The sequence below is a fragment of the Zonotrichia albicollis genome, chromosome 25 (genome assembly GCF_047830755.1).
Source record: "Zonotrichia albicollis isolate bZonAlb1 chromosome 25, bZonAlb1.hap1, whole genome shotgun sequence".
Taxonomy (NCBI): Eukaryota; Metazoa; Chordata; class Aves; order Passeriformes; family Passerellidae; genus Zonotrichia; species Zonotrichia albicollis.
In genome coordinates, this window is record NC_133843.1 from 3617974 (window position 1) to 3644967 (window position 26994).

The 26994-nt window shown below is 52.7% G+C and overlaps 1 protein-coding gene across 4 annotated transcripts; it reads right to left on the reverse strand.

Moving 5' to 3' along the window:
* Nucleotides 1-2338: 2338 nt before the first annotated feature.
* Nucleotides 2339-26967, reverse strand: CHD5 (chromodomain helicase DNA binding protein 5). 4 transcript variants are annotated; one of them, XM_074558663.1, is made up of 42 exons: nt 26798-26967; nt 25786-25913; nt 23220-23399; nt 22678-22796; nt 21810-22048; nt 20887-21011; nt 19314-19437; nt 17813-17979; nt 17513-17734; nt 16837-17037; nt 16547-16758; nt 15198-15329; nt 14594-14702; nt 14131-14322; nt 13590-13790; nt 12728-12865; nt 12216-12337; nt 11878-12051; nt 11099-11240; nt 10781-10912; nt 10204-10321; nt 9643-9767; nt 9079-9310; nt 8879-9004; nt 8594-8766; nt 8277-8451; nt 7773-7865; nt 7311-7399; nt 7019-7152; nt 6668-6812; nt 6315-6474; nt 6127-6206; nt 5891-6017; nt 5480-5587; nt 5053-5190; nt 4695-4803; nt 4299-4431; nt 3911-4106; nt 3600-3760; nt 3392-3506; nt 3231-3281; nt 2339-2998 (listed from the first exon to the last, which is right to left on the reverse strand). In XM_074558663.1, exons 1-41 carry the CDS (start codon nt 26859-26861, stop codon nt 3274-3276), a joined length of 5868 nt encoding a protein of 1955 aa, XP_074414764.1. In that variant the 5' UTR covers nt 26862-26967; the 3' UTR covers nt 2339-2998; nt 3231-3273. The 4 variants fall into 4 exon arrangements, with proteins under 4 accessions (XP_074414764.1, XP_074414763.1, XP_074414762.1 ...); XM_074558662.1 differs by having other exon boundaries at nt 2339-2995; nt 25786-25916; XM_074558661.1 differs by having other exon boundaries at nt 25786-25916.
* Nucleotides 26968-26994: the final 27 nt, after the last annotated feature.

Consider the following 26994-nt stretch of genomic DNA (forward strand, 5'->3'; position numbering starts at 1 on the left):
GCCTGCGCCCGGGCCTCGCCTCTGCCCTCTCCCATGGAACCGAGGGGCTGTGGTTCCTGGAGAGACCCAGCTCCCAGGGAAAGCGTGGGTGGGATGGTGATGGGAGGGAGTTTGCTGCAGGAAGAGCTGGGGTGCTAAGGCTGAGCACGGGGCAGGGCTGGGGGGAGTGTGTGTGGGCAAGCGTGCAAGTGTCAGTGTGCATGGACACACACGGAGATGCCGGGACATACAGACACGTGGGGATGTGTGGATTTGCAGACAGCAGCTGTGGAGGTGCACACAGCCCACCAGCACCTTCAGTTGTATCTGCACAAAGCTACTGAAAAGCTCCACACATGCACCCACGTATGCCAGTTACAGGGGTGTCTACAGACACACACACACACACAGAGAGTCACACACGGACAGATGTAGCTCTACCTCCACCTCCATCCCTGACATCAGTCTCTGAGAAATCAATACCCACCTGTATGTAGATGTGTCCACACACCTCTGAAACATACATGTATAATGTATATACACACACGTAGACACCCATGTGCTTGTGTATAAACAGACATACATGGTTCTGTGTGTTGATTCATATATGTAATATATAGATGTGCACATATCCATGTAAATATATTGCTACAGCAGCAATATATTTAGGTATTATATGTGCCTATATCCATACAACCATTATATCCATGGTTGTATGGATATATGCACACATGAAAATTACTGATATGCACTTAAATGTGTGTATATGCAGATAGATGTGTATATACAGATATATGTGTAGATGTCTCTATATCCATACCCAGCTTTTTAACTATATACTCATGTCTATACCTCTATAAACACATGCCATATATACAAGTGGACACAAATATTTGTAATTTAGATACAGCTATAGCTACATATATATAGCTGCATGTCTAGCTATAGCTATATATATATATGGATACATGTATGATAGATACAGATAGATGATACATAAAGCTATAAGGAGAACAATATAGCTACATGTATCTATCTTTTTAGCTCTCTGTGTACTCTGTGCAAAACAAACATTTTGCCTGTATCTATATAGATGTATCCATAGCCACATACATTTATACACAGTTTCCTCTGTGAAGAGACAAATATAAAAACTGTAAATGTAGGTGCAGTCCCTCAGCTTTGTGCAGTGTGTGTGAGCTCTGTGCACAGTGTGAACTCCACACTGTGTGTGTGTTTATCTGCTGTGTGGCCATGGCTGCACCTACAGCCCCACTATAAATGTGCATGTGTACAAACACGGGGGGGTTTCCTCTGACCCACTCATGACACCAAAGCTCCCCTCTGTATCTGAGGGTCAGCACACCTCCCACATCCACACCCCTACACCTTTAGGTACATGGATTTACCTGCAGCTAAACCTCTACAGCTTCACCTACACATGTACCACTGTCTACAGAGCTACCTCAATGTTTGTGTGCAAACAGAAAGATATACGTTCATATATACATGTGAAATAACAAACATATGTGTCTGTGAATATGCACACACATATACTATCTCTGTCTAGGACAGCTATACACCTTTACCTGTATCTACATTTATGTATAAATATATGAAAATTACAAATACATTTGTGTCTGTGAACACATAACAAAGATCAATACACCTATACAGCCATACAGAGATATGGAGATACAGAGATGTATAGCTATATAGATACATCTACACACATATGTGCATATATTCAAATTAAAAACACAAACTTATGTGTATTCTTACATATACATACATGTGTAAATACACCTCTGTAAATATAGATCTATACATTCATACCACATATAGATCTATCCTATGTACGTATATCCATTATCTACCCATACCTGTGTCTGCACACACACTCACAAGTATATATGTACACAAATACACATTAAAACCACAAATACATTATATAGACCTGTATATTATACAGGTCTACATGTACAGGTACATACCTACATAGCAATAGCTAAATAAATCAGTATTTATAGCTGTGTATGCTCATATAAAGATATATATGCACACATGTAGATTTGAAACAGTTCTGTGTATATCTACACAGATCTACACGTGCTGTATATGAAAAGGTACATGTGTGGGAATGACGCAGACGTGTGGATATATGTGCACCATGCAGAGATAACAGTAACTGTAGATACACCACATTCTCATGTCAGTCTGTCCATGTGTGCATGTCCCTGTGTCTCCATGTGCATGTCTGTGTACATTCCTGTGGACACGTATGTGCGTGTGGACAACAGGGGTACCAAAACCATAGCCAGGCCCCCCAGCATCCCTTCCCCTGCCAGACTGCACTGCGTCCTTCCCAAAGGATTTATTAAAACACAGAACAGAAACCGGGACACACAGAGCACGAAGCGGATGCAGGGGCGTTGCTTACGGCTGCCGGTGCCACCACGCTCAAGGCATCCCCATCCCAGTTCCAGCTGTCCCCTCTGTCCCACCCACATCCCCTCCATCTGCCTGCCCCAAACCCGGCACAAATGGACCCCCAGCCACACCACAGCAGTGCCAGGGATTCCAACAGGGCAGCAACAGGCGTGGGCTTGCTCCAACACCACCAGGATGAAGAGACGGCCCTTAGGGGGAAGCTGGGGAGCACAGCCGGCCGGGACATGGCACCACTGGCCTCCACTCACCCCTACACCTGCCAACACAACCAGACAAACACCGCAGCTCCAGCCCTCCCTCCCTCCCCTCAGCCCACCTTGCCCAGACAAACTCTTCAAGTCTTCAATAAGAAAGTGCAAAAAATGTACACGGACACAAACCCCCGGCCCCGCCGCTCCCTCGGGGGCCGCAGCAGGCAAAGCACACTTGAAGCGGGAGCGGGACAGCGCGGCAGCGCCGGCAGCAGCAGCAGCTTGGCTTCCACGCAGGCAACGCTGGCACAATTTCCCTGCCGACCTCTGGCAACAGCGGCTCGTGGCCAGGGACAGGGGGCTGTCCCCCAGGGCTGCTGTGAGAAGAGAGGAGGGCTGTCCATAAGCCAAATCTGAACTCTCCCCGCATGCCAACCCCACCTGGGATGGGCTGCAGATTCTGCTCCCACCTCCACTGTGGCTGCTTGAGGTAGAGGCCACAGTCAGATACTGGCACTGGGGTGCAGCCCAAAATGGAGCTTCCATTTAGCCCCCCACCCCTTCATGTTCCCCAGCAAACAGCACAGAGAGTGGGAAGCACAGCCTTACCTCGGCTAGGAGCGGGAGCTGCAGGCAAAAATCATGGGAACTGCTAAATATCTGTGGTGACAGAGGAAACACCTTGCTCACTAGTGTCCTTTGGCAGCACTCCCGGACCACCCAAATCCACCCTCTGAATTTCTCTGCCCAAGAGCAAAACCCCAGCCTACCAGTCACATAGGGTCCCAGAGGCATCTGGCTGTAGTTGACAATCCCACCTGGCCCAGGACCACGGAAATTTGGCCCAAAGCTGTTGTTGAAGATCGGGGCAGAGCCAAAGGAGCCCTGGGGAGGCAAGGAGGGAGAAAAGACACGGGCCTGCAGCCCTGCCCTGCCCATGACCCTCTCAGTGAGGGCTCTGTGCCTGTCCCCACAGACCTGGGCAGCTGGGTCCCCTCCTCGGGTGGCCAGGCGGCTGAGGATGCTCCGCTCTGACATCTGCAGCCGGGCAGCCACGGGCGGGATGCGGGACAGCATGGAGGGCAGGCGTGTCACATCAGCCTTCATGTCACTCAGCAGCTCCTCAAGCTGGTTCAGCACTGCAAGTAAAGCAGGAGGGACCTGAGGGGATGCCTGTCAGACCCAGCAAGCTGAGAGGAGCAGTCAGAGAGAACACAAGATAGGGAGACCTCCTGGCTTGGCTCCCCAGGTGAGGGTGGGGAGCCCTTCCCAGCCCTGCAGGCACATACCCTTGTGCAGGACAGCGTTGGCAGGCTTGTTCCCAGCCAGGGACTCTTTGGAGAGGTGCTGGTGGCTCTCAGCAAGGCACTCCACTTCTGCCAGCCGTGCGTTCAGAGCCATGGCCGGGTGACTGGGGTCTTGGGTCATGTTGAGGTACGCCGCCCTCCGCAGCTGCTCCTCGATCACCAGGGCCTGCTCCAGCAACTGGGAGGGGCAGAAGACAAAAATTCAGGACCAAACCCTGCCCCACTATAAACCAGTAAAAACAGAGCTCCTTGCAAAGTCCACTCCCCACTTCACTCACAGAAGATGCTGACAAACCCCCCTGGCTTCAGGGTGGTGCTGCTCTGGTCCTCCCACCACCAAGGACTCACCAGCCCTGGGCCTGCCACTCACCTTAAAACGCCGGGCAAGGAACTTGTTCTTCATCTCAAGGTAGTTCCCCTTGTGTATCTCTGACTTGAAGGGCTCGTTCAGGATCACGTACCGTGGGTCGTTCTGGATGTCCTGCCAGCGGGCATAGCCATGGCTGGTGTGGGAGAAGGGTCAAGGGCAGAACCAGCCAGCCAACAGCCTGCCCACCACCCTACAGTAACACCATGGCCCTAAACCCTCTCACTGCTCATCACTGCAGCTCCAGCACAGCTCCCACACCCCCAGAGAGGCCTCTCTCGCCACCCCACAATGACACCATGGCCCCAAACCCTCTCCCTGCTCATCACTGCAGCTCCCACACCCCCAGAGAGGCCTCTCCAGCCTCGCTGCCTCCTGCTCTGCCAGGCCAAAGGGTACGTGACAATTCCTGCCAGCAGCCAGTAGTCGTGTCGGCGGTGCCAGATGTCGTAGATCTTGCCAGAGGACATGGCAGCCCTCTCCTCATTCTGCCACAGCGTGTGCAGCTCTGTGGAAGCAGGAGCAGAAGGGAGACAGCCTGGTCAGGCAGCTGGACTGCAGGTCAGTGCACAGCACGGGGGCAGGGTGAGTGATGGAAGCTCTCAGGAGCACAGGCACAGTGCAGACCCAGGTCTGCTGCTGCCAGCAAAGCACCAGCCCACCCATGGCCCATCGCAGGGGTCACCTTGCTTGAACAGGCTCAGAGCCTCTGCAGCAGCTTTGCAGAACAGGCCAACACCTCACCTCTCACTCTTACCTGTGAAGCCACCGTCAGCAATGTTGAACATGAATCTGAAGTTAATGTTTCTGTCATCCTTCTTCCCTTCCTCCTCTTCCTCTTTGTCACCATTTTGCTGGGCATCACTTGGTTCCTTCTCCTCCTCCTTGCCATCCTCTGCTTGGCAAACACAAGGAATTGGCCTAATTGTGCTCCACCACCAGACCCACCCATTAACAGCCCAGCCACTGCTGCAAAAGCCACCAACCCCTCCCAGCAGGTCCCACTGTTAACACAGGCAGTGCCCACCCCAACAGGGTCTTGTTCCCACTCGTGGCTCCTGAGCACCAGTGGTGCTGGTGGCATCTTTGCCAGCACACTGTGGCACGCTCTGTCACTGTGCCAGGCACCGGCCTCACTCTGGGAATTCTTTCCACTCTCCTCTTTCCAAAGCCTCATGCCTCACCTGGTTTGACTTCTTTATCCTCCCCCTTCCCTGGGCTGCTGCTCAGCTCTGCCTTCTCCAAAGGCTTCTCCTGCTCTTGAATCCCCTCGTCTGCAGGAGGGAACAGGCCTGCAAGAAATGTTTGACATGGAAAATGCTCTGCAGGGAACAACCTACTTATCCAGACAGACTTTCCCTTTTAGGTAAAGTAACTATTGTTTGCACATTCAAGATGCTGAAAGAGAACATTCTTCTGCATTTTATCAAATAAATGTATTTCATTTTCCCTCTTCCTTGAGACATCTGAAGGAACAAATGCCCCTCAAAATGACCATTTAATGCAATTTTCAACTTGCTTTTTCAGGAATTTCTGCAGGAAATTTGTGACATTCAGGTTCCCCATAGTGACACAGAGAAGATACACAGTCCCACCTTTCACCAGGGGCTCAGAGGAAGGCTCAGCCTTTTCACAATCCTCTTGCTTCTCTTTCCTTGGCCTCTCCTTGCTGTCACAGCTTTCTGGGGGCTCTTCACTCTCCACCTCACCACTTGCAGGTACCTAAAAGGCCAAGCACCCATCCCAGATGAGCCTCGCTAGGGAATACCCCAAGCTCCCATGCAGAGCAGGGAAAACTCCCTGGAGGAGATGCTGAGCAAAGCCACCTCACCTGGCTGTCAGACACCTTTCTGCTCTTCTGTTCCACCAGCTCCTTTTCCTCATGGAACACCAGCTGTGCTTCTGTTTTGTCTGTAGGAAGAGCAAAGCTTGGAAGCTGTTGAGCATCGCCTGATGAGTAAAGCACCTGCAAAACCACCTCCCTCCCAAGGCAGATCCCAGCCACAACCCCCTGGATACCTGCAAGGGCCCCTGGCCCCGCGTGTGTGTGTGCTGGGCTGGCTGGGACAGGTGTGTTGGGATCTGAAGACACGACCTCGCTGGATCTCTTGCTCTCTGGGCCCTCCAGAAGCAGGTCTGGGGTGCTGTACTTCCCATTGACATGCTCGAACTCCTGGACCTGGGACAGACACACATGGTCAGGTCAAACAGAGCAGGGACATGCCCAGCTGGTGCCACGGAGTCAGCATGTACAGGCTACTCATCCACAGAGTAGTGCTTATCCTGTGCTGGCAGGATTACTGCACCCACCCCATTGTGAAAAGCGTCCACAACATTCTTGAAAAGGCCCATTCATAATTTTACTCACCCACCTTCTTCCTTACTAGTGACATGACCCCGATGCGGGTGAGCACGTGCTGGCGAGACAGCCCTTCCCGGGGAACGCCGTCCGCAAAGGTCTCAGCACCATCAGCCCCAGGCTCACACAAGTGTCTCATAAACAGGGACACATATGCCCTGCAGGGAAGCCAGACCTCAGTCCTGGCCCGTGGCCTCCCTGCCCAACCCAGCACACACAAGATCCCATCACCCATGGATGCGGGAATTCTCACCCCCAGGAAGGGAACAAGAGATGACATCTCAATGAAACAGACACTCAATGAAACAACAACAGAGAAGGGGTGCAGGCTCCCAGCCCTGCCTGCCTGCCAGCAGCTCTGTACCTGAACTCCTTCTCACTCTTCCCCCGCAGATCCCGGACCAGCCAGTGGGAGTTGAAGGCATCCTGGGGCGGCATTCCCCAGCGCATGATGGCGTTCAGGAACGCCTTGCGCTGCCGGGCGTTGAAACCCAGAACCTGCAGGAAACCAAAAATCACAGAGTGGCCTCAGCAACACAGGGCTCCCTGGAGCCCCACAGCTGTACCAGGACTGATGTCCCAGTGGTTCAGCACAGAGGGATCCAGCCCTCAGGCAGCCTGGGAACAACATTGGCCATGCTCTGGATGAGGCTCACCTCGATGTTTCCCCCAACTCTTGCCAGCAAAGGAGGGAGAGGTTTGTCTCTGTCAGTCTTCAGCTGTCTCCGTGATTGTCTTCTGCCACCTAGAGACAAGCAGCCTCAGTGATGGATGGGCCAGGCACCCAGGAGAGACACTTCATGTGCCCCAGGCTCCCTGCCCTCCCTCCTGATGGGAGCAGAACCCATCAGAGCATCTGCCCAGACTGCAGGGTCCCTTCCAGCCACCATTCCCCGGGCCAGAACAGGCAAGGGGGAACCACGCCTGGTCCTCGTGGTGGACCAGATCAGTCCTGCTAAGGTCAAGGAAGAAGCTGGCTGCCCTGGAAAGCTCCTCACCTGATAGAAAGCAGGGACACAGTCCCCTGAACAGAAGCCCTGGGCACACCAGTCCCTCTAACCCAGCTATTCCTGATGCTTTCAAATCAAAGGGGAGTATCAACAAACACATCAACTCACTCTGGCCTTCTGGCCTCTCTTCAAAGTCTTCATCCTCATCCTCAGAGCCAATGGAATACTCTGACTGGTTGTCAGAGAGCTCGTCCTGCCACTCTGCAGAACACAAGGGAGGCCAGGTTAGAGGGCCCTGCCTGGGGGGGATGTGCTGGACAGGTCAGAGCCTGCCTGTGGGTATGACAGAAATTCACTGCCAGGCAGCAGGAGAGGGGGACACAGCAACAGGAAATCATGTTCTCAGGTTTTACAGAATTAGCATTCTGTTATGCAGTAAAAACCAAATTTTAAATATTTTGTCCACAGACATGTCTTTCCTAGATTCTTCCAGCAAAACCAGAGTTTACAGATCAACAAATAAAAAGAAAAAAAAATTGAAAATTTCTACACTGGAAAGTTTAGGAATCTGGGAAGTACAGATCCAGGCAATCTACCAACTGCAGAGAGACACCAAGTGACAGCTCTGTCTGTCAGTGAGCCCAGTCAGGAGCCAAGCACCTGTGGCCGTACCTTGGTCCTCCTGAGAGGTGTCATTGTAGTTGACTTGCTTGCGGATTCTCTTCCCCTTGCCCAGGTTCCTGGCCAGATCCTCCTGCTGCTGCTCATAGTGGTGCCGCAGCAGCTTCTCCCAGTAGTCAGGGTCCACATTCTCCTCTTGCTTGATGATCTCCCGTTCCACCTCCTCCTGCAGAGCCAGAGACAGGGAGCTCGAGCAGAGGGAGAGAGCAGGGAGGGTCCTGCCCCATGCAGGGACAGCAGAGGGAGCAGAGGGAACACGGAGGGATGTACAAAGGGGTGATTGTAAGACATGATACTGATCACATTACCACACCATCCTCTTCTCTCACAACATACTGGGCCACTTTAAAGGAGCTGAGATACTCATTCATGTTCTGCAGCTCCGTGTCGTCCGTCGCATCCTGGTTTCGGTCCAGAAGCTTCGAGATGGCAGCGTCATCATAGTGGATCACACTGCTGTCATCTACATCCTTATTGTCACCTGAGAGCAGAGCCAGGGGAGCAGAAGCACAGATCAGGGGGATGGACAGTCTGCTCCAGAGCCAGGCAGGCTCAGGTGAGGGGATAAGTCCCAGCAAAGAGGGGCTACACACCTGGTGGGGTGTTACCATGCTTTTTTTTCATGCCAGGGGCTGCTGCACCCGCTTTTGTTGACAGTGTGTCTGAGAAAGGGGTAACAGCATCAGGCATTGCAATCCTCTGTCCCTGAGACACCATGCCTGTGGCACAGGGAGAGAACAGTGAGCCCCAGCAGCTTAGAGAGAGCCCTGCCCCACTCAGAGCATCCCCTCACCTTCCACATCATCCTTGAAGAGTTCCTCTGTCCCGAACTTGAGGATGTCATCCAGCTCTTGTTTGGTCATGGAGCCTGACTTGGAGCCGAGCCCCGGGCGCACCACCAGGTGTGTGAGCATCATCTTCCTCTTGGCCACCTGGGTGATGCGCTCCTCCACGGAGGCCCTGGTCACGAAGCGGTAAATCATCACCTTCTTGTTCTGCCCGATGCGGTGAGCTCTGCTGAACGCCTGCAGGCAGGGAACAGAGCTGCAGAGGGTGGCCACATGGACAACAGGGCCATGCTTCTCACCCTCCAAGCTGCCTGAGAGGCACCCAGTTGAGGAAAGTATGAGGGAGAAGTGAGAATGTCACAGTTTTATATGCCAGGTGTCTCCTAGACTGCAGAGAGGCCAGGAGACAGTGAGGGAAAGGGACTGCTAAGCAGAAACACCCACAAACACAGGAGAAAGTGTCAGCAGCTCTCAAGGGAAGATACTGAAATCCCAGTGAGGGTGGGCAAAGAGAGGGCACAGCCAGAGAGGTACTTACTACACAGGAAGGAAAAGGGAAAGTCAGAAACCTGGATGTCATTGTGGGGATTCCAGTCAGAATCATAAATAATGACAGTGTCGGCCGTAGCAAGGTTTATGCCCAGACCACCGGCGCGGGTGGAGAGGAGGAAGCAGAACTGCTGAGCCCCAGGAGCTGAGAACGACAAACCCAGAAGTGGGAACAGGTGAGACAGAAGGAAGCACAGCTCACAGAGAGGAGCAGCACCATTTCAGAGGGACAGAATGGCTCCCACAGCTGACAAGGAAGAGGCAGGGGTGTCAAGGAGTGAAAACACATCGCTCCCTGCGAACCAGGTGCTGCAGAACCCAGCTCCAGAGCAAAGGGGAAGCTCTGTCATCTTGGAGGGAAGGGCAGGAGCCCCTCCAGCTGAACAGCTGCTGGCACACTCAGCGTTCCATGTTGGAACCAATTCAAGGGCTTAATGGCATGGTATAAGCAGTCCCACCGTGCCACAGGAAGCCAGACCTGCGAGTGTGGCACAAGCTCTGGGCACTGGCAGATGCCCTGCTGCTGGCCACACACTGCCATGCCCCCCATGGCCCCCTCAGCAAGGCAGGAAGGTGGGTACCATTGAACCTGTCGATGGCCTCCTGGCGCAGCCCGCCGGTGATGCCCCCGTCAATGCGCTCGTACTTGTAGCCTTCATACTCCAGGAAATCCTCCAGCAAATCCAGCATCTTTGTCATCTACAGGGCAAGGTGACCATGGCATGAGAGGGTGTGCATGGCCAAACAGCCCTGCCTCCCCTGGGGAGCTGCCCTGCCCCAGCATGGTCCTTGCCCACAGCCCAGAGGTTTCAGTGGTGGCGGCACAGCCAACAGGCAGCTGCCAGAGGAGCAACACTCACATCCCATCTTCCAACTCTGCCAGCAGGAAGGAATTGTGTCTGACTGTCCCTCCCCAAAGAGGAGCCTTGTGATTGTTGTCTCTTTCCCATCCTGAGCTAACAGCTCTTAAACACGACAGGCAGTCCCTCAGGAGTGAGCTGGGACAGCCCTTGCACCATTACTGCCTTGGCTGCCTGGGGGAGAAGCTGTCACCAGCTATTCCACCTATTTCTGTCTGTTCCCAGCACAAATTTCCCATACATAATTTAAACAAATTCCTTTTAAAATGCATTTATTATTATCCCTCCCTGCTCTCACCTGCGAGAAGATCAGAACTCTGTGACCGCCATCCCGCAACTTCTTCAGCATCTTTTGGAGCAGCATCAGTTTCCCAGAAGATTTGACCAAAGAATTCCCATCATAAGATCCATTGGGTAGCACAGGGGCCTCCTGTAAAGGTACCATGGTCAGTGCCCACAAGGACAACCTGCATTAACCTCATGGAGAACTTCACTTGCATTTCCAAAACAGAAAATAAGGTCCTTGTATGAAACCACTTGCATGGAAACCCACGTGCTAACCAAAGCAGGACCATGGAAGCAGCTGCAACTCAACATTCTGAGACAGGGGACATACCACAGCTGCCACAGGGAACAGGTATGGGTGATTGCAGCACTTCTTCAGGTCCATCATGATGTTGAGCAGTGAGACCTGGTTCCCACCACCTTTCGAATTCAGGGCTTCAAAGTTCCTTGTCAGTATGAATTTGTAGTATTTCCTGCAGCAGGGAGGATGGGACAGGCACTGTGTTAGCTGGGGCAGGTATGGGACTGGCACAAACAGGAGGACACTGAATTAAACCCCCCTAGTGAAGATGCAAAAGGGACATTTGGAAGGTTTTTAAAGCAATTCAGCACCTAGGGCTGGGTGTTTCCAGTTGCTCTGGGGGGATCTCAGCCCTGGCAGTGAGTGGGATGGACTGAGGGGCACTGCACCTCCACCACCACCCTCTGCTGGGTGCCAGCCAGGGGGAAGAAGTGACAGGCCCTTCCTGGCAGTGCCCTGAGCTGCAGGAGATGCCACTGATGCTGAACAGGTCAGCCTAGAGAAAAAGAGCTGGGGCAGAAGCAACACTCCAGGCTGGCCCAGGCATTCCAGCAGCACAGGCCATGTCCTAGTGCCAGGAATAGGAGAAGGGGATTCAGTGTTTTCTCTGTGCCCCCAGAGCCACACTGGCAGCCTCCCATGCCCCAAGCACTGCACAGAGCCCAGCTCAACCACATGGAACATTGCTCTTGGTGAGACACAAAGCACTCCCACTCTTCCTGCAGCAGGCCCCAGCAGGGTCTGACCCCTCCATCCCCAGTGACACCTCAGCGTGCTGCGGGAAGCCAGGCACCCCTGGGATCACTCACTTCTGCATCTGGCTCAGCTCCACACGCACGATCAGCTCCGTCTTGGCCGGCATGTTCTTGAACACATCGGCCTTGAGCCTCCGCAGCATGTGGGGACCCAGCAGGTCATGGAGCTTCTTGATCTGGTCCTCCTTGGAGATGTCTGCAAACTCCTCCAGGAACCCCTCCAGGTTGCTGTGGAAGCAGCCAGAGCCCCATGGCACTAAGCAACAGGGGCAGGTGAAAGCAAAGGGATCTGCAGCTTTATGAGTTAAAAACCAGGGCAGAGCTTTTGAGGAACAAGAGAAGATATAATGCTTGTGAGAAGCCACCCTGATGGCCTGGTAAGTGCAACTTACTTAAATCTCTCTGGAGTCAGGAAATTGAGCAGGTGGAAGAGCTCTTCCAAGTTGTTCTGGAGCGGAGTCCCTGTGAGGAGCAGCTTGTAATCGATCTTGTAGCTATTCAGCACTCTAAAGAACTGGAAAAGAAACAAGTTTGGGTGACAAGGACTGCAAGGAACCATTGTGTCACTGTGGGCTCTGCAGTGAGCAGGAGACTGAGCAGTGACCCCCATGCTGGGCACGCAGAGCAGGGTGCCCTCATGTCCTGCTTCCAGCCATTCCCACTGAGCACAGGCAGCAATCCTGTGTATCCCTGGCTCACAGCACTTGTCTCCTCCTTGGGTGAACAGCCCAGGAGCTGGAGACTGCACTGAGCCTCAGGTAAAGGGGAAAGGAAGGAGAGGGATCAGTTCCCTTCCATGATAGCAGCCAGGCTGCTGCCTCTCCTGCTGCTGAAGGGCTTTTAATGCCACAGGATGTTAAAGAGAGCCAAAAAAAAAAATCACTCACAAACACCTGGCACCTACTTTGGACTGGTTGTTCTTCAGCCTGTGTGCTTCATCCACCACCAGACAGGCCCACTCTATGGAGCCCAGCACTGCCTGGTCAATGGTGATCAGCTCATAGGATGTGAGCAGGACGTGGAACTTGATCTGGGCTTCCTTCTGGAGGAGCAAGAGGGAGAGAAAATCAGGGATAAGAGCGGCCAACAGGACAGACTCCACCTTTGCTGCTGCTGCTGCATGTGGTCCAAGATGGGAAGGGCTGCACTGCCTGGCACAGAGCTGAGTTGTGCCAGCAGAACACCCCAACATGAGAACCAAGCCAGGGGCTACAGAAATAGAAAAGCTCTGGCAGAAATCTTTAAAGCTCATCACAAATCTGCATTTGTAAACAATGCCAGCTTCCCTATGTGAGAAGCTGACCAGGGACTTTCTCCAGGTCAAATTCTCCTCTCCCTTTCTTACTGGCAGGTTAAGGGAAGTGTGATGGTGTTCACAGAGATCTTAGGATGAGGGAAGAGATGAGGATCTGACTCCATGTTTCAGAAGGCTTGATTTATTATTTTACGATATATATTATATTAAAACTATACTAAAAGAATAGAAGAAAGGATTTCATCAGAAAGCTAGCAAGAATAGAAAAGGAACGATAACAAAGGCTTGTGACTGAGACAGTCAGACAGCAGGACTTTGATTGGGCATTAATTAGAAACAACCACAAGAGACCAATCAAAGATCCACCTGTTGCATTCCACAGCAGCAGATAATCAATGTTTACATTTTGTTCCTGAGGCCTCTCAGCTTCTCAGGAGAACATCCTCAGGAAAAGACTTTTCAGAAAACATCACGGCTACAGGGCAGGGGCAGGCACACCCTGAGCTCCCACCTTCATCCTGAAGACCTTCTTCCCGCTGCGGATGGCGTTGTCCTCAAAAGAAAACTCATTTTCCCGGATGACCGAGCGACTCTCCTTGTCCCCCGTGTAGGTCACCACGTAGAAGTCAGGCGCCCACATCTCAAACTCCCGCTCCCAGTTGATGATGGTGGACAGGGGGGCACTGACCAGGTACGGCCCCTTGGAGTGGCCCTGCTCAGGGACACAGAGCCCAGGCTGATCTCCCTGAAAGATGTCTGCTAACACCAGATCCTCCTGATGCCAAACTCCAGCCCAATCAACATGAGCTGGAATAACAAAGCTACTCCCCACACCCAACTAAAGCATTTACTAGTCCCAGTATAGGCAATTGAAAACACACCATTGCTGCAATAGAGACTACGAACCGTAAGGGAAAGATGAAACAATAATGAAAACTAAGCTATAAACAGCAAAGATCAACCCTTGTACCTTTTGCATCATGGTCTAGCAAGAAAAACCAAGCAAAATGAATTTAAGTTTGCCATCCCGAAACCCTGGGTGCTCCACTCACCTCCTTGTACAGGGAATACAAGAACACAATGGTCTGCACTGTCTTCCCCAGCCCCATCTCATCAGCCAGGATGGTATCTGTCCCTTGTGCCCAGGAGAATCTCAGCCAGTTGAGCCCTTCCAGCTGGTAAGGGTGCAGCGTGCCTCCCGTGGCATCGATGTACCACGGCTGCTTGTCAAACTTCACTGTAGGCTGAAAGGAGAGCCAGGGCACAGAGCAGTGAAAACCACCTGCCCCTGCTTCCCCTGCACCCAAGCACAGCCCTCTTTAGGGCTGTAACATCCAACAGCTCCAAAAGAGACACAAACACCGTCCCTGGCACAGCCCAGCCTCCTCACAGCAACACCACTCCAGAATTTGCAATGGAAACAAGGTCCCCAAAGGAACCAGAAAAGGGCACAAACAGCCCACCCCTCCCTCCAGGTTCCCATGCCACCACACAGTCCCCACCACTCTCACTCACATCCACAAGAGGTGTTTCTGGAGGCTTTTCCAGCTTCTCCTCTTTCAGCTTTTTCCCTTTCTTGTTCAGCTTCTTCAGAGGGCGCGTGTCCTCCCCCAGCATCAGCTCCCTGTGACAGCCAGCACACGTCAGGGATGGCAGGGGGTCACCCTTCTATCAGCTCTGAGCCAAGGGACAGAAACACCTCCCACACTCCATTTCCCCTCTCCCCACAGAAGCTCTTCTGGCCCTGTTAGCAGGGGCACTCACAGGGCATTGATTTTCCCCTTACAACAATCCACACAGTCTCCTGAATGAAAAATAGCAAATTCACAATAGTGTGGTTTTCCCCCAAAACCACAGGCAGCAGCATGGCCATGGAGACCATGAATGTCATGGCAATGCAGACACAGGGGAAGGGGAGCACAGGCTGGAAAAGAGCAGGTGAGATGGCCCAGCAGCCCCAAAATGGCACATGAGGAGGGCCAGCCTCCACCTGTCTTTGAAGAGAAATCGCTGCAAGCAGCAGTGTGCTCAAAATGGGGCAATTCTGCATCCCCCTTGTCCCAAACCCCTGCAGGGGCTGCCCTGGCCCTGCCCAGTTTCCCCAGCTCTGGGCTCACACCTGTGGTTCCAGTAGAGGAGTTTGAGGTTCTCATAGTAGGGGATGTCTATGTCATCGATCTCCCAGGTGCACTGGTCATAGGGCAGGTCCTTCCACTTGATCAGATAATGGATGTCTCCCTTCTTATCAAAGCTGCAACACAGGGCACAGAAAGCTGATCAGGGAATGCCACCAGCCCCTGGGAGCAGCTCTCCATGATCTGCTTCTGCAGAAATGGATGCTTCATCCTCTGCCTTCACCTGCAGACCAGGACATCCAAGCTGAGGTACAAGAACATAAAGTATCAACATTTCCAGCAGAAATGCCTATTCAGCTGTGTGTGTCAAACAATTAAGCTTTACAGGTTGCTTTTCCATTCCACTAACAACCTCATTTCCCTGTTTCACGAGGCCTGGATGGATACCTGGATGGATGCTTCCCCTCTCACCTGCAGAATTCACCACTCTATGAATTTCTGCTCACACCAAAAACAGAATAAACACACTTCCAGGTCTAACTCTGTGCCTACAGGGAAATCTGCTGCCTTGTTAGTGGACAAGGTAAAGCTCACATGAAAATCACACAGGCAGCTTTAGTTCTTTCCTGCCACGCAGCCTTCCAGCAGAGCTGCTGCTGCTGCTTGATATTTCAAGCTGCCACTTGAAACGTAGAAATTCAAGAAAAACACATCTCCAGCCACTCGATGCAGAAAGCCCATCTGCACAGCACATCTCATTCACAGGGAATTTCTTCTACAGAAAAGAAATATCAATGTCAATGTCTGTAAGGGAGTCAGCCACATGCTGACTCTTCCCCTCAGCATCAGAATTTACAGAATGGTTAGGCTGCAACAGGACCCAAACAGTATGACTGGAGAGAGTGGAACACTGTGCATCCACCTTTAGGAAATTTGCTATAACTTTATTTTTAATATGAAACATAGCAGAAATTAAAATAAGGCAGCATGGATCCCCTTCCAGCCTCAGCTTCAGCCTAGAAGCAAGTCTCCAAGCCAACAGAAACCTCAGCAGAGATCAGAAGCTGAAATCCCACCAGCCCAACGTTTTGGCCCTGCAGAAGGATGGCAGAATTTCCCTCAGGCTCCTGACCTGTGGTTCAGGACATGGTGGATCATCATTCACTCAGGTTTGATGCTTGGAAAATTGGGAAATTTGCTATAACTCTATTTTTAATATGAAACATAGCAGAAATGAAAGTAAGGCAGCATGGATTCCCTTCCAGCCTCAGCTTCAGCCTAGAAACAAACCTCCAAGGAAGAGAGACCTCAGCAGAGACCAGAAATTGAAATCCCACCAGCCCAAGGTTTTGGCCCTGCAGAAGGATGGCAGAATTTCCCTCAGGCTCCTGACCTGTGGTTCAGGATGCGGTGGATCATCATCCACTCGGGTTTGATGCCGTAGCGGTAGAACCGCTCCTCCATCTTGGCATACTGGGGGTCCTTGTTCTTCCTCTTCTCCCTCTGGCTGTCCTCGTCCCCAGAGCCGTAGTCGAAGGCCGGAGGCTCGTCCATGTCGTTCTTGCGCTGGTAGTTGCGGTACATCACGGTGTGGTACAGCTCCAGCTGCAGCACAGGGGAGCCACGCTCAGCCCGGGGCACAGGGCTGGGTGAGGGCTCTGCACCAACGCCACCTGGGCTCACCTGCAGCTCCTTGACCCAGGAGCAGTGCCAGTAGGACAGGCCGGCCCATTTCACAAAGAACTCTCTCTCCGGGATCCCCTCCAGCGCCTTGGGCGGCGGCAGCGCTGGCTGCTGCGGGGCGGCGGCGGGCGGCGGCGGAGCAGGCGGCTCCCTCCACGCCCAGTGCAGGATGCGCTGCACCTTGCCCTTCAGGGGAGGGCACTGGGGGCACAGGGACAAACGGGGAAGTGTTTAAGGTGAGACCCTGCCAGGGGCAAACGGGGAAGTGAGGGTAGAACGGGGAGCTCAGTGCTGAGCGGACAGCGGCCAGCACTGGGTGCCTGAGAAGTGTCCGTGACAATTCTGCATTCCCCATGGGGGGATTGAGATGAGATATTCTGGTCTTGCCACCAGGCAGAAAAGGCCCCTCTTTATAGGCTACATATCAAACAAGGCTTGACATCCCATCAGGAACCAGGCCAGGAAACTCCCAGCCAGCAATTCCCACAGGCAGACCACAGAGGCAGCAGAGCCTTCCAGAGCCACCCCGCACTCTCAGGCACACACATCTGGCAGTGACACTCCTCAAAGAGGGGTTTGGAGCACAGGGCAGGGCTGTGAGGGCCAGCAGCAGCCATGGCAGGCCAGGCAGGTGTGGGAGCAGGGCCAGAGTAAGGAAAGGGAATGGAACACTCACAGTACAGCGTGGGCAGAGCCATTCCCCGTTCGGGATCTCTGGCAGTGGCGGGTTCAGGCAGTGGAGGTGGTAGGAGGACGGGCAGGTGTCACAGCACAGCAGCTCCCCTCCGTCCTTACACACCCTGCAGAACTCCATGTGGTCATCCTCCTCCTCCTCCTCACCGCCATCCTCTTCCTCCTCCTCCTCCTCCTTCGGCTCCCACTGGATGCCCTCCTTCTCCTGGGGAAGCACAGCCAGTGTAACCCGAGGGCTTCCCCACCAGGCCACCCACTCCCAGGGGACCCCGACCCCACTCACACAGTGGGGGCAGCTCCACTTGCCCTCGGGGGCCTTCTCCAGCTCGGGGTCCAGGCAGACCAGGTGGTAGGCGCGGGGACAGGTGTCACACAGGATGATCTCCCCGCCCTGCTGGCACACCTCGCAGTAGTCCTGGTGGTCGGTCTCGTAGCCATCCCCCTCTTCAACTGCAAGCAAGGGACAGGGGACAGTCAGTGGGGTGGCAGGGCAGCCAGCTCTCCCGGAGGGAATGGGACACGTGCTCCTCTACCATACAGTTAAGGAAATAAGGACAGCATTTCACCTCAGACCCCTCCTGTTAATTCCCACTACCTCTCTGTCCCTCAGCAGCACAGTTCACCTTTGCACACAGCATCATCATCTCACCTCTGTCTCTCTTTCTCTCTCCACACTGTATCATCCTTTGGTTCCTTCAGGCTCTCAATGGAGAATGCCAGAACCTGGAGAGGTTGCAAGGGAGGCCGGTCAGAGAAACCTCCCCAGGCACCAGCACCAAACGCACCATGCAAGGGTGACACGGCCAAGGACAGGACTCCTCTCCTGGGACTACTCTGCTCTTCCTCAGGACTCCCTGGCACACAGGCAGGAGCACTCTCAACACAGCATGGAAGGGAAAAGGAGCAGAGGAACGAGATCTTGCAAGGGCCAGAATGGCTCATCTCAATTCCCAGCTCTGCCACAAACTCCTGGCATGGAACTCCAACCTTGCACTCCTCCAGCACGCAGCAGGAGCTGCCTACCTCCAGCACCAGGGCCCTCAAGGCCACAAGCAATGCCCTTCACACACGGGGCTAGCCAGCCAGCCCAGCCTCACCAGCCAACAGGGAGGCTGGCCAGCATCACACCCTAACTGATCCCCAGCTCAGAAATTGCTCTTCCATTTCTTGGAAGCAAAAATCCATCATAAAAGCTAAGAAGCCAAAGGATGTTGTGCCTGGATCTGAAATATCTCATCCCAAACAAGGACACAAGACAGAAAAGCAACGTGCTCAGCACAGGGGGCTGCTCTGCAGAGGTGCCATGGCACAACATCCACCCGGGAAGGACGAAGGGACACACACACAAATGTGGTCACACTGGCAGATCCTGACAGATCCCTTCCCTGGCTCACATGCCTCCCTGTCCCTGCATGGCTGCCACAGCTCTGCCACCTGCCTCTGCCTGACTGCACAGCTCACACAGACAAAGCATCCCTCACCTCCACACGGCCTCACCCACAGCCTGCCCTGCTCTGCTGGGAGCACACCACAAGCCACATCTCTCCAGGGGCTGTTCCTCAGAAAATCACTTCCCTGGAGACCCCACAAACTCCTGGCAGGCACGAGCTCCCCAGCAGCAGCAGGGCCTGGGCACCAAGAGAGCACCTCACACTCCACTCACACCAACAGGCACGGGCACATCCTCAGTGCCAGACACAGCCCGGAGCTGCACGGGCCAGGGGAGCACCACCAGAACAGGGAGATGCAAACAGAACAGGAACAGAGTACAGAGGATGGCCTACTCCTCTTTTTCTTTTTCCTCTTCTTCCCTCTCTTCCCCAGCCCAGCTGAGCACTCGGAGCGCACGGAGCTGCTGTTGATGCTGGCGCTGTCAAAGTCGGATTCCTCCCGCTCCTCCTCTTCGCTCTGCAGAGGGAAAAAGCAAAGCACACCCAGTCCAAGTGCTGGCATCCCATCTCCAGCTGTCATTCCACTGCTGGGACTGCTCTCCTGGAGAGGAACAACCCTACACTCCCACCCTGTGCATCCAAAGGCCCCTTTTCCCAGATCCTGGCAGAACTTTGCTCCCTCTCTCTCTTTTGACACCCATTTCAGCCCTCCTGTGTCCATGCATGCAGGCATTCACACTTGGCATGAAAGGAGTCAAAACAGGCCCAGCATTCCATGGAGTCAAAACACAATAATGCATCTGAATTCTTACTCAAGCATGCAAATCCCCAGCCTGCACAATCCTAACCAGGTGCTCAGGCTCCTCCTGCTCTTTGTGACTCTCTGGAAGGTGAACCTGTGGCTCTAGAGCATGGGAGGAATTTTTTGTGATACATGATTGAAAATCTGCAGCAATGAGTGGCTCCTGCCCTTCAACACACAGATGTGCTTGCAAACAGGTTGTGTTATGGAAATTAGAGCCTGGAAACGCAACACAGTGAGCTGAGGGTGTTGTGACTGTGTTCACAGGGGTCTTAGGATGAGGGAAGAGATGAGGATCTGACTCTATGTTTCAGAAGGCTTGATTTACTATTTTATGATATATATTATATTAAAACTATACTAAAAGAATAGAAAAAAAGATTTCATTAGAAAGCTAGCTAAGAATAGAAAAAGAAAGAATAATAACAAAAATCTGTGGCTCGGACTCTCTGTCCGAGCCAGCTCACTGTGACTGGCCATTAATTAGAAACAACCAACATGGGCCAAACAAAGATTTACTTGTTGCATTCCATAGCAGCAGATAATCATAGTTTACATTTTGTTCTTGAAGCTCCTCAGCTTCCCACGTGGAAAAATCTTAAAGAAAGGATTTTTCACAAAAGATGTCTGTGACAGGGTGTTTGACCAATATTATTAACCCCTAGAAAAGCCCCACCTCCAATCACTTGTTATCTAAGGAAATTATTGTTTAAAATGCTGTTAACTCCTTGAAACACTCCTGATATTGGTGCACGGAGAAGAGCCCAGTGAGCTGTGGCTGGGCAGCTCCAGCAATGCCACGGGACTCCAGCTGCCGTGGGCAGGCCCTGCTAATGCAATTAAAGCATCCCAGCATTCTCCGTGGTGCACGGTTCAGCTGCAGTGCAAGCCCTGAAGAATTCCTTTGCAAATGAAATCTGAAATGATGGCATTATCACCCGCACTGCTGAAAGTAAACAGGGTCATGTGGTTTTAGCAAAAGATGCAGCCAAACACGAGTCACACAAACCTGAGCCTGGACAGGGTGCAGGGGGATGTGCTGATCAGGGCCCCAAAAAGGGGCACAGGTGAGGCTGTGACACCCCTGATGTGGGGTGGGTGTACCTCCCCAGCAAGGGCTTGTCCCAGTATTTCCCTCCCAGACCCAAAGCCCTGCAAACTTACAGAGGAGCCCTTTTTCCTTTTGCTGGAGATTCCTCCAAACCGAAATTTCAAGCCTGCCGTCTTTTTCCCTTTCCCCTTTTTCTTCCCGTCTTTGGAGCCCTTGATTTTCTTCCGTACACCTGGACCTGCAGAAATTGAAAATTTGTCTGTTACTCTACAAACAACTGTCACCAAATCACCCCCCAGCACAGCAGAACAGCAACTTCCCAAGGCAGAACACGACACAAAGGGAGATCCCTCTACTTTCCCATTATTGCTCAGCTTAATTAATTGCCACAAATTGCCAAACATCCAGCAGACCCAGAGGCTTGATCTGCCATGGTTCATGAGCCATGAAGAGGTTCAAGGGCCTCTGCAAGGCCAATGGGAGCTGCAGACACCACTCTGGTACAGGAATGTGCCCCCTGTTGACAAAACTATCTTTTGTCCCTTTAAAAAGGAGAGAAGCCCAGAAGTTTCTCTTCTCAATTAGGTAAAAAGACATCTCATAAGCATAATAGACTTCATCTCAAATTTAAGGATAGCTAATTGGACAGAAGCCAAAAAGTCTCACCTAGGCAATTTACCAGAAAAAGAAGAGAACAAAGAAACTAATGGCTTTTGTATGTTGTTTTACCAGGAGCTAGAACCTCTTGCACCTGGCTTGGTTTTTCCCTGTTTGTTATTTTGCCATTTATTAAAAGCTTTTTGTTTCCAACACTGCAACAGGAGCCATCCTGCCAATTTTATGCTTCCAAAGGTAGCCGAGCCATCTTAGGTAAGTAATTTTAGGTGATACCTCAAAGATCTTATGAGACCTGGCTCAAGGATGCTCCTATTACCCTCTGGCACCCTCTTTTCCTCCCCGGTTTGCCGAAAACTTGTGCTCTGCAGCTTTGTGCCAGCTCTGCTGGCAAGAGCAGCCCCCCATGAGTGCTACCCACCCTTTCCCTCCTTGGTCTTGGCCTTCCTGATGACGGTGGGCAGGGCAGAGGGCTGGGGGCTGGCGGGGAGCCCCGGGGAGGTGGTGACGGTCTCCACAGCCGCAGCCACAGCGGCCGCGGCCGCCGCCGCCGAGCTGCCCTTGAAGGGGTTGTTGGCACTGAACTCTCGCCACTTGGCACCCAGCACCGTCATCATCTTGGACATGGGGATCTTGGGGTTCTTCTTGGCAATCAGAGGCCTGCAGGGGACAGGGAGAACCACGATTAGCAGTGCTGTGTGGTGTATCTGCTGCTGCATTCATGTGCTGGTGCTTCAGCCCAAAAGATGTGGGAGGGTAAGATGAGGTACTTCAGCCCAAAAGATGTGGGAGGGTAAGATGTGGTACTTCAGCCCAAAAGATGTGGTAGAGTGAAATTCCCAGCAGGAGTTTCATGGGGAGGCAGCAGAAAGCAGAGCTTCCTCAAGCAAATGTAGGCAAGGGGGGAGCACACCTAAATCTCCTCAGAGACTTCCTTTCCCTGAAATACCTGCTGTGAAAGGCTCATGGTACAAGCAGAAATTCATGAACACTCTTTTTCTCGTTAAACTTTTCAAATAAAAATACACAAAATATGGGGCTTTGGAAATTCATGAACACTGCTTTTCTCGTTAAACTTTTCAAATAAGCATACACAAAATATGGGGCTTTGGAGAGCAGGAGAAACAAATGCTTCAGCTGTTTCCAGTCAATCCTCCAAATAAATGGAGTTCTGAGGACTGAGTTGGGAGGAAGAAGCGACAAGGAGCTGGTGATGCAGAACTGATTTCACAACTTCATCTGCTGATTGAGCAATGCCCAAACCTCCCACCAGGACCACAGTTCCCTACCTGAGGAACTGGCTGAAAGCCTTGTAATTGGTCAGAGTATGGTAATCCTCTTCTGAGAAAACGTAATCTACGTCATCGAGACCCCATTCCTCCATGAGCTGGGCTGAGCTCTTGGGCTCCTGGAGATTTAGAGAGTCATCATTAATGCAAACTCTGCAGAGGAGCAGCACAAGGCTGGCTCTGCCATGTGCTCCATATCTCCCCAGTCAGTGATATGCAGGGATTTGTTTCTGGGATTTATGGAATAGCACACGGAAGCGATTAACAAATTAATGCTTCCTGCAGTCCCAAGAAACAAATTAACAGGGCACCATGGAAATGCTCCCCACCATGGAACACAATGCAAGGCCTTGGCAGGTTTCACAGCTCCAAGAAACTCAATTTCTCCCTGCACTGAAGATAAGTACAAAGGAAATAGAATTTCTCCTGTCCCAGTCATTCACCTGCAGCCTCATCCTTGCCAAACCCAAGGGTTTCTCATGAAACCCTCAATTCCCCTTGCCCAAGCCTGGCTTCAGGCACTAGCACCAGCTCTTTTGTACCTTTAAACTTCCATCATCATTGTCATCCTCCTCTTCCTCCTTCTTCTTCCGTTTTGGCTTTTTCTCCTTCTTGTCTTTCAGTTTTTTCTTCTTCTTTTTGTTGGGAGAATAGTCGCTCCCTTCGCTTTCCGATTTCTCCTCCATCTCCTCTTCATTTTCTGACATTTCATCATTGCTCCCCTAAAACAGAAAGGGACAGTGAAGGAACAAGCCTGTCCCCACTTCACTCTCCTCCCACATGAAACCACCCATCTCCAGTGGATGCATTCTCCTTCCTCACAGCCAGAAAGGAGCAGGCTTCAATGGCTACACTGTGCTGGAAGAGCAAGGACTGCCCAGGGGATATTTTTGTTTATTTCTGGAGAGATCATGACCCACTGCTCAACACTGACTGTAACAGAACTAACTGCCACCCCAAGGAACGTGGCTGCTTGAGGGGCAGAGCACTCAGGTAACTCCCTGGGCTGCCAACACACATGGCCAGGGCATGTCCAGCTGTGATGGTGTTCACAGGGGTCTGAGGATGAGGGAAGAGACGAGGATCTGACTCCATGTTTCAGAAGGCTTGATTTATTATTTTATTATATATATTATATTAAAACTAAACTAAAAGAATAGAAGAAAGGATTTCAGCAGAAGGCTAGCTAAGAATAGAAAAAAACCCAATGATAACAAAGGCTTGTGTCTCGGACAGAAAGTCTGAGCCAGCTGTGATTGGCCATTAATTAGAAACAACCAACATGAGACCAATCACAGATCCACCTGTTGCATTCCACAGCAGCAGATAATCAATATTTACATTTTGTTCATGAGGCCTCTCAGCTTCTCAGGAGGAAAAATCCTAAAGAAAAGACTTTTCATAAAAGATGTCTGTGACATCCAGCCTCCTACCAACCAGCACACCCAAACCCTTCCCAGCAGAGCTGCTCATCACCCAGCCTGGATTGATATCAGGGATTGCCATGATCCAGGTGCAGCACCTGCACATGGTTCTGTTGAACTGCACGAGGTTCCCTCCTTGCTTGTCCAGGTCCCTGGGGGCACTGAGAGGCACCAGGGCTGGGCAGGGCTGAGGGATGGGCTCCAGCCAGGACTGCAGACAGCGCCCAGCCCCATCCCGGTTCCCTCTGCCCCTCCTGCCCGGGATGCTGATCCTCAGAGCAGCCCGCGCCTCTCCTTCAGCAGGGTTAGGAACAGCTGGAATTGGGCACAGGATAATTGGTTTCCATGGGAACTGCTGCAGTACAGGTTGAATCTCCCTCTCCGCTGCCTTCCCTTGCCAAGGACCTTCATCTGCCTGTGCTGGGGTTCCAAACACAGCCGAGCTGTTCCAAGCGGGTTTTTCCCGCAGGATTCGTGCATCGCCTCCAGCTCCGGTAAATTCCCACGGCAGGGCAGCCTGGATAACACCCGGGGATCACAGCAGGCACAAGCACCAGGCTCACACCACAGCCTGCACTTCACTCCCACCCTCCTCTTGCAGGATCCCAGTTGCTGGCAGTTTTTGTTTTAGAGAAATTCAGCAAAGTTTGCCAATTTCGAGCTTGGCACCGCCCTGTCAGCCAAGGTGAGTGGCCGTAAGCTGAGGCCATTTTCTGTAGGTAAAAGCAGTCATTCCCCAGGGTCTGGGGATCAGATTAAAGGTGGTGTTTGGGGCTCTAAGGACTTGCAGGGTCCTAGTTGCTGCCAGCTTTCATTTCAGAGAAATCCAGCAAAGTTTGGCAATTTCTTGCTTGGCACCGCCCTGTTGGCCAGAGCAAGTGGCCATAAACTGAGACCATTTTCCATGGGAAAAAGAAGTCATTAGAGAGAGTCCTCTAGCAGGAGTAAGGCTTATCTGCTCCCAAAACTCTCGAGAAGGAAAAGGAAGTCCCATCTTTTACCCCCAGACCATGAGGACAGCCTGGGTGTTGCTTCATGCCAACAGCTCCAGCTTCTCCCTGGCTTTGACAGAGGGGACAGTCTCCCCCAAGTGGAATCTGGTTAGAGCTGTCCACACAAAGCATTAATTTAAAAAAATGGAGGCTCTCAGCCTGTTGTTTCCTCCCCATCCCCAGCTCAGCAGCAGCCAGGCTCAGCACAAGCTGCACACACAGCTGCAGCGCTCAGGCAGGTCAGCAGCAACAGCAAAGGGGCAGAAGTGAAAATACCTTGGAGCTGTGTTTTATTTTCTCCCTGTCAGAAAACAGCATAGGGAAAAAGCTGTGCCTAAGAATGGGAGAGGCACAAGGGGCAGAGGGTCTGTGTGGTATCTGCAGAAAGAGAGCATCACCATGGCCACAAGAAATACAAGCTTCCTTGGGGCCATGATGGAAACAAGCTTCCCTGGGGCCAGCAAGAGGCAGTGCAGGATGGAATCACCTGTCTTCCAACCAGCAGCTCATCACACTCCTGCCCACAGCACTTCAATGCAATTCCTCATCCAGCCCCTCTGTTTACAGCTCCCTTGGCAAGAGGGGTGTCATGACCCTTCTTTCCATCCACAGAGACCCAAGAGCTGCTTGCCAACAGCACTCAGAGCTGCTGCCTCTGTGCCACAGCCCCCTGTGAGAAAATGCAGTGTTACCTCCTTCTTCCTCCTCTTGATTTTGGCAGCCTTGCCATCTTTCAGCTTCTTGGATTTCTTCTTTTTCTGCACCACAACTTGGTCTTCTGCAAAAAACTCATCCAATCCTTCCAGCACCCCATCATCTTCTTCTGGGGACAAAAGGGACAGCTCACATGGATGGACTGCACAGGCACAGGACGACATGCTCACCATGACAGAGGAGCACACCCGAGCAGCAGATTCAGGCCACAGGACTCAGAGCTCTGTGGCCTCTCCTGCAAGGTAAAAGCACTTGGCTTTCACCTTTCTGATCCCCAGGTAGAGCTCACAAAAACACAGTGAGTGCAGGAGAGGAAGGGTTTGTGTGGAAAATGGGTGCCACAGCTGCCAGGCTGTTCTGGGCTGCTCTCACCAGCTCAGAGACCCTGGGCAGAGGCAGTGATGCCAGTGCACACCTCCCTTCCCATCATTATCTCCCCAAACCCAGGGCATCCCAGCCAGTCTCCACACAGCTTTAGGCCTGTGTCTTCATTTTTGATTTCTGAGCTCACACAGCAACAACACTTTGGGGTGGTCAGGACGTATTGATCACTCGACTCCTGAGAGGCCCTGGCACTGCCCAGAGAAGCTCTGGATGCTCCATCCCTGGAAGTGCTCAAGACTAGGTTGGACAGGACTTGGAGCAACCTGAGATAGTGGAAGGTGTCCCTGCCATGGCAAGGGGTGGCACTGGATGCTCTTTAAGATCCCTCCCAACCCAACCCATCCTGGGATTCCATGATTCACTGATTCATGCTGTGCTGCTTTAGGTCTGACAGGGTGGGCACCGCTGCACCAAGCCCAGCCCGGAGAACCAGCCGGTCCACGGGCACGGTCCGAGGGGGAACCGGCTACTGATGAGGAGCCGGCACAGAGCGCTCCGGTCCGGGGAGCGCGGACAGCGAGGATCGCCCGCGGCACGGCCGGACCCACGGGGATGGGAGCGATGCCACCGCCCCGTCCGTGCCCCCCGCCCTCCGCCGCCGCCTACCCGACACGTCCTCCTCGTTGTCCGCGTCGTCCAGCAGGTCGCGGGCGGCCGGCGGGCCCCGCATGCCGGGCGGGGCAGCGCCCGCCCCGGGCCGAGCGCCGGGGCCGAGCCGGGTGCGGCCGCTCCGCGCCAAGATGGCGAGAGCCGGCCCCGCCCCCTGGCCACGCCCCTGGCCACGCCCATCATTTCATGAGCCA

Excerpts from the sequence above, each read along its gene's own strand:
- CHD5 (XM_074558662.1), bottom strand. The coding sequence starts at position 26,861 with ATGCGGGGCCCGCCGGCCGCCCGCGACCTGCTGGACGACGCGGACAAC. Across the intron at positions 14,703-15,197 it reads CTCCTCTACTGGAACCACAG|GGAGCTGATGCTGGGGGAGG; the intron begins GTGTGAGCCCAG and ends TGGCTGTCACAG. Across the intron at positions 10,322-10,780 it reads GAGTTCTGATCTTCTCGCAG|ATGACAAAGATGCTGGATTT; the intron begins GTGAGAGCAGGG and ends CTTGCCCTGTAG.